The sequence below is a fragment of the Drosophila subobscura genome, chromosome A (assembly GCF_008121235.1).
Source record: "Drosophila subobscura isolate 14011-0131.10 chromosome A, UCBerk_Dsub_1.0, whole genome shotgun sequence".
In the NCBI taxonomy this organism is placed as follows: domain Eukaryota; kingdom Metazoa; phylum Arthropoda; class Insecta; order Diptera; family Drosophilidae; genus Drosophila; species Drosophila subobscura.
Genome location: NC_048530.1, coordinates 14,747,985 through 14,761,755, shown reverse-complemented (window position 1 = coordinate 14,761,755; position 13,771 = coordinate 14,747,985). Strand labels below are relative to the sequence as shown.

Sequence of the window (13,771 nt, the reverse complement as noted above, 5' to 3'; positions counted from 1 at the left end):
GGGTATTAAAACCAAATTAAAATTGTACAGCAGCAAGCTGAAGCATGCCGAAGAAAGAGAGAGAAAGAGGAGGGTAAGGCACGAGGGGTGCACATGGGTAAGCTGGTGCTGGCACACCGGAGAAAGACCCAGAGACACCAATAACAGTTACAGAGTAACAACAGACAACAGGCAAGGGGACGGCCACAATGGACATAAGCAAATCGCTTGATAAAATATTTGAAATTCATTTCGCGCCGCCTCTTGGCAGCCCCCCCGTTGGCATTTCGATGACAGCATTTAATGCTCATTATGTAATCTCTTTAGGTCTGCAGCTCGAAGAGAGTGAGAGAGAGACTAAGGGGGAGTGGAGTGGAGTCCATCACCATTCAACAAAGGTCAACCACAAAACTATTAAGCCCTGTCGCTGGTGCATACTCGAATATTGAATTGATTTTGAGTTCCGGCCAAACCCTATTTTGGAGTTTTTATTTGAAATATCCAATAGACACAAACACACAAACTACGCACACTCTCCGCTCTGCCTTTCTGTTCACCACTCATGTTGTTGTTTGGGTGCGCAACAAATTAAGCCCATTAGGAGCCCATCTTGGTTGGTTCCCCTTCCCCCAACACCTGTTGCAATATTGAACACTCTCACATGCAGATGATCCACCATTCCATCTACAAGCACATGCCCTGGGGGCGGGCATTACCAATAAACTGTGCTGGAGGCTGTGCGAAAGAAGGGTAAAATATAAATTTCACTTTCATTTCAAACGTTTTCTTTAAGCCGAAATAGGAAGAATGCAAAAAGTGTAGAAATTTGGCAAGAAAATCTGAAAAAACTGTTTTAAGGCACATGGAAATTCATGAAAATTAACTCTTTAAAATACCTTACCATAGATAACACATGCATATCTACTTATGCACCTAGTTGCACCACACCAAAATGGAAATTAACTTTATATTATTTTTGATTTTAATATTTTTCCCAGCTAATTTTTCTTTTTCTCTGCTTGCGTAGCTTTCAATTTTCTAGACAGAACTTCTATCACAAGTCCCCGTGCCCCACCGTATTATAAAATTCCTTTCAGCTCAATTTGCGATAATTTGACGATGATCTGTGCAACGATTTCTCCGAGTGGCGATTCGCCACTCAAGCGTTGAATGGAGACCAAATGCTGTGCTGTTAATCGCTGAAGCCGCAAAAGTGTGGCCATAATTGATCAGTTTTGGCTGCCCTGCCGCTAAACTTCATTATTTGTGTAACGAGTACTTCATTATAGCCATCTCTCTGAGGAACAGCCCTCCCCAAAACACCACCAAGGCAGCAGCAGCAGCACCAGCAACAGCAGCACAGGCTTTCCCCCGCATTGGGGCTCTCTGTTAACGTTTAACAGTGCCCATAACAGAGGCTGTCAGGGTGCCGCTTTGCGGCTGCGCACTGTTACGGTAGCAGCTCCAACAAGTTATGGCTACGATACGGTACGTTGGTGCCCCGTGACAGGCAGGGAGTACGGACTTGGCCAAAAGTTTGGCTGGCACTGTGAAGAAAAATGATTCTAATTAAATAGGGATACAAATTGAAGTGGTTTGGAAATTAAGCATAGATAACACATTTACATGTAGATTGCACACTAATTACACTTTCAAGCATATTACTGTTTACATTTAGAGTTAATGTGGGGTAAGTAAATTTATATGTTTGTTTTTCTTAGAAACTAATGCGCGAATCACAAAAACATAAACCATACATGCATATGCATAAAATTATTCGTTGTTATTAAATTGGCAAAAATGAACACAAAATTATCTGCATGTTGCAGGAATTGAAAGGATCAATCCTATGTGCAGATGTATCTCCTCCCATGGGTTGTAGGGTATCCCTTTCTTCATCACTCTCTAAGCCATTGTTGCTTTCTGGTTTCTGGTTTCTGTCTGCTAACCGTTGTCTGCTGCTTGCTGTTGCCTGCTGCTTTATGCTGCTTGCTTTTGCTGCTGCTGTTGACTGTTGTCTGCTGCTTGCTGTTGCTGTTGCTGTTGCGGTTACTGGCTGGTGGCTTTTGATGGCTTCTGTTAAGGCCTGTACTGTTGGCCACGCTTTTTGGCCACACAAAACGAATTCAGTGCAACGGCGACTCTTGAACGGTATTGTTGGCTTAGCGGTAACTTGCCTCTGGCCGTGCATACTAATAATATTCATATTAACATACAAATCAACAATTTCCTTCCATGTGCATTTTGTGCATTTACGTACTCCAAAGTTTATACGAATTTTTTGCCTTATTTTTTGCGTGCAACGAGTGAATGTGGAAAATGTGCAGTTAGATGTATAGATTTCTATGGATATTAGTTATATATTGTATATGTGTGTGACTTGTGGCCAAAAAGAGACGCCGCCGCGCCTGGCCGAAAGTGAAAAACTGAATGCGCAGACGTGTGTAACAGTTTTTACTTTCGGCCTCGTTTCTGGCTTCATCTCTTGCTGCTGCTGCTGCTGCTGCTGCTGTAGCTGCTGGCTTTTGTGGTCAGTGGAGCATACTATAGCCAAGATCTCTGCATATTGCATAAAACAAATAAAACATGCACCCAGCAGCAGCCTCAGCAGCAGCAGCTGCATTTAGCCCACTTTTTGAGCAAATATTTTTCAAACACAACCAAAATCTCACACTTAATCGCAGCGTTATTTTTTTGTACCGTCGCCGCCGCCGCGTTTTACTTAGACAACAACTAGAGCAGGCTAAGACCAAGTAAAACTACAACAACAATTGAACACTGAAATAATAGCAACAGCAGCAACAATCAGTGCAAAGGAGCGCCACTGCCTTGCCACCTCGACCAGCAGCAAAACGCCGCCAAAATGCTTCCGGTAAGTTTTGTTGTTGCATTGCCCAAACGGAGCAATGAAAAAAAAACTGGAAAATATCTGTGCAAAAACCTGAGAAAACTGAGAAATCATTTTTATATCGCTATTTTTTTTCGCTGGCGCATTTTGTACGCAATTAGCGCAAATCTGACCAAGAGTCGTAAATATTTAGTCCAGGCCAAGTAGCAACAATTTCCTGCCTCGACGGGGAGCTAAACGGTGTACGAAATTGGAGGGTCCACCGACAGAGGGAAGTGCGACATGGGCAGCGACAACCTTGAGTAGGACCACAGCTGAAAGTTGTTTCCAGATTCAGGAAGGGGCTACGGCTCCAGCTCCAGCTCCTTGCCCTATCTCATAGATACTTGAACATGTCAGAGGAGATGCCACATTTTAATTGCCCGTAAAGATCGCTTCTTGATCTCGCACTAAAAAGAAACGGGTTCTGCGAGCTTCTCAACTTCATTCTTGAATAATTGAATTATTCATTGGGGCCCCGGACGCTATCCAGTTGATTTCATTTTCGTTTTCGTTTGTGGCTCTGTCTGTTGTTATTTAAATGTCTCTTAGATGATTGCATAATTAATGCCATGCCCGGGGGGCGGAGCGAAGGCTGGCAAAAGTTCCGAGTTCAGCAGAAAATGCAGGGGACATCAGCCGTTCAAAGGAATTGCTAAAGCTCCTGCGAAAGGTTTGACTAGTTATCACCCAAGTGCGGAACACCGTTGGGATTTTTGTGGTTTTTTATGGGGGCTTTGCTTATGTAATGGCAAAAACTTTTACTCGATTAACACCTCGGCCGAAGACGACTCTGACGATTGCAATTCCCATGCTAATCGAAGCGAAGGAGTGCAAAACTTTCAAACACGATTCGAGAAATCGAAATCGTAAATCGGAAAGGCAGAGCAGCAGAGTGGCAGATACATTGCATGCATATTAAAGATACCGACTGAATGCTGCACAGATACAGATACTCAGATACATGCAATGCATAAGCAGCTCAATCCATGATAGATAGTTTTATATCTCTAACGAGAGCGCCCCCGAGGAGACAAATCAAATCGACATCCAATAAAATGAAATTAAATTAAATTTCATTTGTTTCGTATTCGTTTCGTTTCGTTTTGGGCATTTCTTTTTACATCCGCCTGGGAGTATGGGTTATTATACATACATACATACATATGTAGGTGTACATTTGTAGCTCTTAAATATGCCCCGAAACGGGGCAATGTTACTACGGACTGAGGCTGATATTTGCTGCCTTCGGCTGGGCTCTCATGCAAATTTCATTGTGGCTGTGGCTGTGGCACATGCGCAGAAAACTTGTTTAGGAACTTTGTTGTTTTTATTCCTATTTTTGGCTTTTTTGGCTTTGACGGGCACGCGGGGGCGCAAACACGTTTGGCGACAAGTGCCGCGCTACAAACTAGCCAACAGATACCTCATCATCATCATCATCATCATCAGCCTCATCCTCATGCCCATGCTCATGCTCATCATTGTGATGCCCTGTTGTTGATGAGCCTCCTCCCATCATCATCATTCCGTGCGAGTCAGACTTGACGTCAGGCCACAAAAATGCGTGTGAAGAGGAAATCTGCTTGAGGCTTTTGTCCGCTGGTTTGTCTGTCTCTCTGTGGCAAGCGGAAATTGGCGCCCAGCCCGAAAATAAGTCAAACAAAATTTGCACATTCATGCAACCAGCCAGCCAGCAGTGCATCAATGCAGCAGTGCAACGCCAACGCCTACGCTTTGTCGACTCTCCGCACCCAAAAGACGAAAGACAATGACAATGAACTGAACCCATCCCATCCCAAGCCATGCCATGCCATCCAATCATCCATCCATCTATCTCTCTGTATCTGAACCTGCATCTGCCGTGCCCTCTGTCTGATAATTATCAGAAGAAGTTGCCTCTTGAATACCCTTTCCTTCGGTTCCCTAAAGATCCTCCCGCTATAGCCAAAGCTGACTCCATACATTCCACTCGCTCTCCCATTCGGTGTCGTCATAAATAACTGTTTGCAATCACATAAACTTTGACCCCTGTTTCCCCTCTCCCAATTCGACGAAGGTTAACTCTTAGCCTCTCCGCGTGTATCCGCGTATCGTTGTATCCGTGTATAGGCGACTCTATAGAAAGGTTTTCGGATTGGCAAATCGGCATTCGCATTCGCATTCAGCGGAAAGTGAAACCAGTCGACACTCACAAAAGAGGGACAGCAGCAGCAGCAGCAGCGGCAGCCGCAGGGAGCGAGGGAAAAGTGAATGGAAGGAAGGCTGAATGATGCGTTTTTGTATCTGTTTTTCTTTTAAGTTTGGTTGTTGTATTATTTAAAAAGATTATGAGTAGAAGAGTCTGCTCTGTGTGCAGTTATGGGTTGGACTGGGGTTACCGGTTTTTTGGGCTATTAAACCGCATTTGCCTGAAATTCCAGCATTCCCAGTCGCATCCACTGCAATCGCTTTGGTAATTGTATCTGACAGCTACACAGATACACACGTGTGCAGTCTGTGCCTTCAACCTCATTGCAAAATGTTGCTACATTTTTTGTTGCTGCTGTTTCTTCCTCTGCGCTGCTGCTTTTGTTACGTTACATACGAGAGCAGGCCACATCAGAGGAGGAACACCAGCAGCAGCAGCAGCAACGGGAAGAGGTAGAGCATAGCTGCCTGGCTTGGCTCAATTGCACAGAGACCGAGACCATGCTCCACAGAGACCGCCGGGATGATTCAATTCCATGACAACAACGACAGCCAGCAGGAGATGGTGGTGGCGGGGCCTTAGCTTTGATTTTGATTTGGGGACATGCAAATCATTAACACTCCACTCGTACGACAGTTGGAGAGTGAAGCCAGAGACTTTGCTTTGATATTCGAGTGCAGAGTTTGACTGATTGGCTGATTGAAGCTTTAAGAGCTGAGCAGGCCTTGGGGGCTCTAAAATCTGGTCAGTGTGGGTTCTGCCCATTAGAGCTAACAGTCGTACCCAAAGGATGCCTAAGGATTCCGCGTTAATCTATGGCATTTTCTTTACCCCTTTAGAAGCATCTTCCCTCAGAAGGGAAGTCTGTCTGTCTGTATGGTTAGTGGTATCGCTGATGGGGTGTATAGGTTCCGGGCACCTTGAGCACCTTTCGCGCCCAAAATATCAGATTCCCACCCTTGAAGCCAGCCTCTGGACATTGTCACTTCATCACGTAACTGTAAATCCGTCATGGAGATATGAATATTTATCAAGACAAGAAAAAAAACACATATAAATATAGATACATTTATACATATTTATGTATGTATATTCATGTATCGGCTATGCGGCCTGAAGGTCAACTTGTTTCGCAGGTCTCTCCGTGTTAGCCAGCAACGGACTAACCGACTGAATGACTGACTGACTGTGTGAGTGAGTAAAAAAAAGCAAAAGTTATAAATTAATTTATTAAGCCAGATCGGAGCCCAGAGCATAGCACAGCACCCAGTACCCAGTCCCCAGTCCCCCAGTCCAGTCTCAAAGTCAGGCCATGTTCCACTCGCTCCGTTCGCTGTTTAAACTCGTTTTGGGGTACAACAAAAGCACTTGCTGAAAATTCCAGACTCTTGACCAACAGACTAACTGACCCCCAATTGGTATTTAAAAGAATGTGACTGCAACAAAGACCCAACAACGAGACCGAAACGTAACGAACAACAAATAAATCAGTATGATGTATGCTGAATGCTGAATGCTTAATGGAGGGGGTTGCATGAACAATGGTCACTTTAATTGCCACAAGGATAGCGTCGCAACATCAGAGTACAAATCTTTTACGGGCAGGGAAAATTTAATCCCTCAAATGAGATGTTTTGTGCTTAGTCTTTCTTGAATTTTTCTGTTCCTTTATCTTACTCTACCTTCTGTGCCCATCACAACATTTCTGTGTCAAAATAGAGCACACAAATTACCATTTTGATGATCCAACAAAAACAAAAAATGGTTACCAAGTCATGCTGCGATCTGATTAAGTTTGCGCCAAATTTCGGCTTAAACAATGGACATTATCTTTCTGGTCAAAGCGCCCATAGCCAGCACTCGATCCCTGGTTTGACTCTCTGCCCTCTGGTCGCGGGGCATGCCACAGTTCAGCTTCAGCTGCTTCATGGCCGCCGCATCATCCACACAGCATCCAAATTAGCCAGTGCCCAGCTCCAACTCCGTTTCCATCTGCCTGTTCCATCTTCATCTCCAACTCCATCTGCCCGTTCCATCTTCCACCGTTGCGCCTCACTCAACTTGAACCTGAATGTGCATCACGATTAATTTTTCCTTCGTTCTCTATCTGGCGTGTATCTTTGTTTCTTTTCTTCGCTCATCTTTTCTTCTCCTTTTTTTTTTTTGGTTTTTTTGGGTTGCTTTGTTGCCGGATGCGCTGAACAGCTTAATAATTTCCACCAAAAACCGAACAAAATTGAAAGTGAGCAAAACCGCACAGCGGCAGCAGCGGCCAACGGTTAAGCTTAATACGAATGAAAATAACAACAACAAAAATGTATAAATAAATTGTATACTAAAATTGTGCTTAAAAGGGCATAAAAGTTACATAAGAAATGGTCTCTCTCACTCGCTGTCTCTCTCTCTCTCTCTGCCTCTGTCTCTTTGTCTGCGGGATGGAGCGCTGCTTCCTCCGTGGCTGTTGTGGGCTTGGGGTTTCTTTTCTTTTCTTTCTTTTTTCATTTTATTGTTGCTGCTTTATTGTGTGCTGTGCATATGACATAATTGGCTCAAATGAGCGCCCGAACTACCACCAAACACACTTTTTACAACTATCTAATTTTTTGGCAAAAATAAGCAAACGGTGGAGGGAAGCAGCAGCAGCAGCAGCAGCAGAATATAACACCTACCGTTAGTCGCTGCTAATTTCGGAGAGCAGACGCGAGTGCGTGTGCAAGAGCGAGAGCGCGAGCTTTTTGCCAGCGCTTTTGCAGCGTTTACTTTGCCAATTATCGCCATCGCCGGGTGCTGCCGCCGTTAATGTTAATTGCAGAGTAAATGAAATGCGTCGCGCTGCGACTCTTTTGGTGTTTGGATGCGTCGCTGCTGCCGTCACCGCCCTGAGGGTGCCCTGTGATGGCTGCCGTGAAGTGGGGAAGCCGTGGAGTGGGCAGGGTGTCAATCAGCCGCGACTTTCGATTTCACTTTGAAGTGCGCCACGCCACACGCATTCACGCAATTTCTTACACAATATATTTGCTATGGAAATGTCTCACCCCTAAAACTGTAACCCTTGCAGCTTTGATCTTTTAGATAACGTGTTAAATATCCTATAATCTGCTGATATCCACTTCACTTTGACTCTCCTGTTGCATCCTTTTATTTTCTCCGCTGAGAGCTTTCACCTTGCCATTTATTCGCTAATTATTTGCATGCTTTGACACAACTGTACAACTTTTGACAACTTAAATGATAAATATCAGCAATAGAAGCCGTTAAAGGGGGGGCGGTTGTTGATCGATGATGACTTTCCGGTTTCGCGACATGCAAATCCGCTCGTAAATCCTCAGCGTGGACTACACATTTCACCCAGCCTGGTATCAGGTGTGATCAGACCGTCCATTAAGGTGATTTACCATTAATTATGGTCAAAACACGACGGCCAGTCTGGCCACACTGGGCAGGGAAAGTTTGATGACTTTTTCGAATGGATTTCTCTGCCACAACCGACATTATTTTTTTTTTCTTTGTTCTACGTTCAACAAACTCTGGGAACAAAGTTGCAGCTTAAGTCAAATTTTAGTCAATTTGTGAGACTTTCAATACCATTTCTGCCATAGCAAGTGCCCACTGTATCGTGTCGCTTTTGGCTTTTGGCTTGGACTTTCGCCAAACAGCTGGCAGCGTGCCATCTCGCCCGCGGGTTAATGGAGAAAATTGTACCATTAACAGCGACAAATGCAAATCGATAAGGATTACAAATAATAAAATTGATTCATTAGCCATATCATTTATGCGGCTTGTTTGTTTTGTCCAGCGACCAGCAGAGATCTCCGCTCCACTCACTTCAAAGCAGATGATAGAGGAGCGGCAATTGAGACTTGAGTTTCGTATTCAAATGGAAATTAACTTTGACTCTGACTTTGACTTTGACTTTGAATTGGGCAATTGAAAGCCACGTTCTCTTCTTGGGTGGCTTCACTGACATTTCACGTTTTATCGCCTCCATGTCGGAGTCTGAGTCATGTCATCGATTATGTGCGTCAATGGGGGAGTCTAAGCGGATTAGTTCTGGGCATCTAAGCAGCTATATGTATAGGTATACACGAGATGGCTTCGCGTTGAGTCAGCGGAGTGCAAAAGATTTACTGAAATTGTTGCCATTGGCATGGCCATGGACATGGGTATGCGATTCCCAATCGCATCCTGTGCTGCTTAGATCATTGAGGCCTTAAATTGAATTTTTACGCTGCAGTAACCGCAAAAAAGGAAACATATTTTCAGGCAGCGGCTGGGCGAATCTAAAATTCGGCGGAATTCACCATTGCCAGACCCATACCCTTTTTCCCTGGAAGCAATAGCAAACTGTGCAATGAAAGAGCTACCAGAACCGAGCTGCATAGGGCTGATAGGGTATAGGGAAAAGGCGCCACTCATGTGCTTAAGCAGCCATCAAATTCAACGAAATTCTCATTAAAAGGCAGCTGAAAAACCAAATTTTGGCGCATAATTGGATTTAATGAACTACCAGCCAGCCCGACTGCCTGCCTGGCCATTGTTGTGCTGCCACGTTCCAATCGTGACGACCCATCGGTGGGGATTATGCTGATGATGATGTTGATGGTGATGGCTGGCCCCATGGCTAATGCAGACAATGGGGATTACTTCTTCTCGTACTCGCAACTGAATGAACTTGAATTCTGCGCAATGTTTTGATGATGTGAAATGCAAATTTTGACATCGATGCATGTCCTATGAATACGCGAATGAATAAGCTGAATGATGGAGCGAATGAGCATTGACATTGATCGTGGCTGAAGATGATCTGCTGGGCAACGGGGCCTTGGCAATCGATTGTCGGCAATATTGATGAGCTCAATCGAATCGAATCGAATCGAAATCAAATCGAAATGAAAGAGGAGATTTCTATTTTGTCCGGCCTTGACTGTCCGGGCACTGGTCGGCTCAGCTTTCAGTGGGCTACAGCTTTACAGGTTTACAGCCAAAGTGAAGATGTAAAAAATCATTCAATTTCACAATCTATTGATAGCCTTTTTTATGGCTTAATTGTGTGTGTTTGCGGCGAGTGCGTGCGTGCGTTGTGACGATGCGTTCGTCGTTGAGAGAGCTGGAAAACCGCTTCAGCGAGTGAAGTTGGCTTTTCTTTTTTTGGGTGCGTCGCCGCCGTTTGCTGACCCATAATACATTGATCCATTGAACAGAAAGAGAAAAATACTCGAACACGAATTAAAGATGGACATAATCTCACCCCAACAGCAACAGAAACATCACCAGCATCCGGCGACATCAACTTTCGCTTTTCCTTTCGGTTTCAGTTTCGGTTTTTGATTTTTGGTTTTGGTTTCGGCTTTTTTGGGTGCACTCGCACATCTCGCCGCCTGTCACGCCAAAAGGCGATTAAGAAAGCCAGGCCAAGACCAGCAGACCAACGGACCAGCCGACCAACAGACCATCCAGCAATCCACCAATCCACCAATCCCCGGACAGTCCAAGTCAAGGAGCAAAGGAAAGCCAATCCAAGTCGAGACGAGATGTGAGTCCGGGCCAACTGGTTTACCCGAGTGCCACAGCCAGAGCCTGGTGTCAATGACTGGATGACTTCTGCTCCATAATTGGCTACTTTATGCCAACGCAAAATGTGTTTTAATTTTTGTGTGTATGCTTTGGCTGTGGCCTGGTCAATCCGCTTTTCACTCATCCGAACGTTTCGCTCCGTCTGCGATTGATGAAAGTGCATACGGAGAGTCTAGGCTCTGTGCAGCGGTCGTGACATCGCACAAACACTGTGCGAAATCGGGAGAACTATCTCGGGGGATAGATTGCCTTTGGGTAACAGTCACTGACCCAAAAACGTTGATTAATAATTTGGCAATTCCTTTCTGTGTGTGTCTTGAGTTTCATTCCTTAGGAGCTGCAGCGCTGACAGCCTGCTTGATGGATCTCTGCCCTGAAATGCTACCAAAAGAATGCATTCTGCAGTCAAGTCTTCCGCATTTCGCCCTGTGTGCCTGCTGGGCTCTTTGTGTTTGCTTGTTGTGTTCTTTTGGGCCAAATGTGCCGCTGGCCATGATTCAGTTTTCGGTCGTGTCGTGGCTTTGGATTGCTTAATTGAAAATGCCTTGGCTGCTAGACTGCTGGCAAAATGGGATAAAAACGGGCCAACAGATTGAAAGGCAGCAAAGCAAAAATCTTTCGCACGCTTATCTCGATGTTGGCCAACACAATGCGCAGCGTTTGGCTTTCGCACGGCATAAATCCCGGCTAAATGCAAAAGTTAAATGCAGCAAGTTAACGCCAACTCCGCCATTCCGCCACCCTGCTCACATCTGTGGCCATTGTTGGTTTGGGGGGCACACCCTCGGGATACATACTCGTATATGAAGCCAAAGGGACGGGCGGACGGACGGCCGGACGGACGGCTGCTGCTGCTGCTGCTCCAGATCCCGCCAAAATGTGTTCAAATGCCAAAAGTTTTGTTTGCAAAACTCTTCAGCTTTTTGGGGCCGCACCTTTTCCTCCCTAATGGCACTCCCACAGGGCGTATACGCAACTCTTGGCAGACATTGATCTTTTGCCACTCTTTTTTGTTGCTTTTTTGTTGTTTTTGTGGGGCGTTGACATTGTGACGCGCGGCGGTACGTGAAACGTGACATGACGTGAGGCACATTCTACGTGCCGCAGCGGAAATTTCCAGTCAATGCCAGGGCAGCAGCAGCGGCACAGTAGCCCGGGAGGAGCAGGTAGGCAGGGGAGCACAGCACGAGAGATGGAGCGGAACCGTCTTTGAATTTTAAGTTGCATTTAAAGGCAACTTACAGCATACCAACCCCCACCCACCGCACAGTATTATGGCCAGTCATGGAATGTGTATAAGTGCGCGTGTAAGTGTGAGTGTGCGAGTGCTGCGTGTGTGTGCGTGCACGTGAGTCTGCAGCAGCTGCAGCAGGCACTGCTGCGTTAGGGATTATCTGTGGCATTTCTTGGCAGCAAGATTGATTGAGCCCAAAAACGGCATTGCATTTCATTCATGATTCATTCACGCACTCAAGGTGATTCATGCTAATTTACGAGTGCTCACTGGCACTCATATGAGCATTCAAAAACTGCACTCAAAAAATACATTTAAATTTCATTTAAATCTAAATTTGTGTGTTTGGTTAGCCTGGGGTTCATTCATGAGTGCATTCATGGGTGCACTCATGTCATATAATCGCAGGGAGTTACCTCATGCGGCGGCAAGTAATCGAAGGTAGCCAGTTTCTATGTATGTGCCACAGAGATCGGGTTTCGGAGGCCATTGTCCGGCGCGACCTGTTCCCAATTCGAGTGCAACCACTCGCAGGGGTTTTCCTCTGCAGCAGCAGCAGCAGCAGCAGCTCGTTTTCCCTCTCCTCTCCACTCTTCTCTCTTCTCACTTTGCTCGTGCTTCAAGGTTAGCCGTATATCCAGATTTTATGCAAAGCAAACAGACGACAGGCCCAGCCTCTGGGAAATTGCAAATCTGTACGCAATATTTTATACATTTTTTCTTTTGGTTTATTTTTTGTGAGGCAGCAGCGTAATGCATCGTTTTGCCTTACGTAAGCAACGGGCTATCCAGCTGCAGTTGCAGTTGCAGGCGACTTGTACTCGTACTCGTACTCGGTATATGTGCCACACAGTTGATCTGTTTGGCTGTCTCACTCTGCCTTTGTGTTGCAACTTGTCGTCGGCAGCAACAGCAGCAACTTGTCCATAAATTGTGCCGCCGCTGGCTGTAAATCCGGCCAAAAACGATTCTCAATTTTGGCCCGTTGCTGTTGCTGTTGCTGTTGTGTGTTTTGGGGCGCCCTGCAGCAACACACATCACATCACACATCTCACAAGCTGCCAGCTTCAGATGCTGGTCGCATTTAGCTCTGATTTAATTGCCAGCTACCCAGCCAGAGAGCCAACCAGCCATTCGCAATTAAAAGAGCCAACAAACTAAGCCCAAAGCCAGGCACTAAATAATGCCAGCAAAGCCGAAGATATCGATACACTAAACAGTCATTCGCTGGGACTTGCATTTGCATTACAGATGCAGATAACATTTTGTTTAGGAGCAATCCTTTGGAATAGCAGGAGAATTAGTTTTGGGTTTTTATTGCTTGTAGATTGTAGCTCTTTCCAACAGTCATAAGAATGCAATCTGCTCTCAATGGGTATATAAGTCAGCTCTTTGGAGAGTTCAATCCCACTATGGAGCAGACTAACTCCATTTTGAGCCACAAAACTCGAGCAAAACTCTGCGCAAAATCTGGCATTTGCCTTTAAGTACATGTGTTGCAGACGCCTGATCGTTGTTGTTGCTGGTTGTTGTTGCAGCTGTACACTTTTGTGTTCACTTTGCGTAAAATCGACAAATTTGTCAAACCAAGTCGCGGCGGCCAATCAATGCGAGTGCTCATGCGCATTGTACAATCCAAATTGTTGTCATTTCATTTTCATTCAACTTGCTGTTGTTGTTGTTTTGATACGCGTATCTGTTTTTTTTTTTTGTATGTAATTTTGTTGTTTTTTGTATGCATTTTTGTTGTATTTTTGTTTGCATTTTTGCTGTGTTGCTGTTGTTGTTGGGCATGCAATTTTATGTAAGCAGCTGTGCTGCAGTCGCTGCCATAAAGAAATGTTAAGCAATGCGTAAGAGACAACAGTCAAAGAGCCAAACAGTTAGGAGTCCAACGGCCGAGAGT

General features: G+C 45.2%; 1 protein-coding gene across 3 annotated transcripts in view; it reads left to right on the top strand.

Annotated features, from left to right (window-relative positions):
* Nucleotides 1-2,663: 2,663 nt before the first annotated feature.
* The window catches only part of LOC117903471 (mucin-5AC), a 33,344-nt gene continuing 22,236 nt past the window's right edge, over nt 2,664-13,771 (top strand). For all 3 annotated transcript variants that reach the window (XM_034815519.1, XM_034815518.1, XM_034815517.1), the window contains exon 1: nt 2,664-2,851. In XM_034815519.1, the coding sequence (XP_034671410.1) occupies nt 2,843-2,851 (9 nt within the window). In that variant the 5' untranslated portion in view covers nt 2,664-2,842. The remainder of the gene's footprint in view (nt 2,852-13,771) is intronic.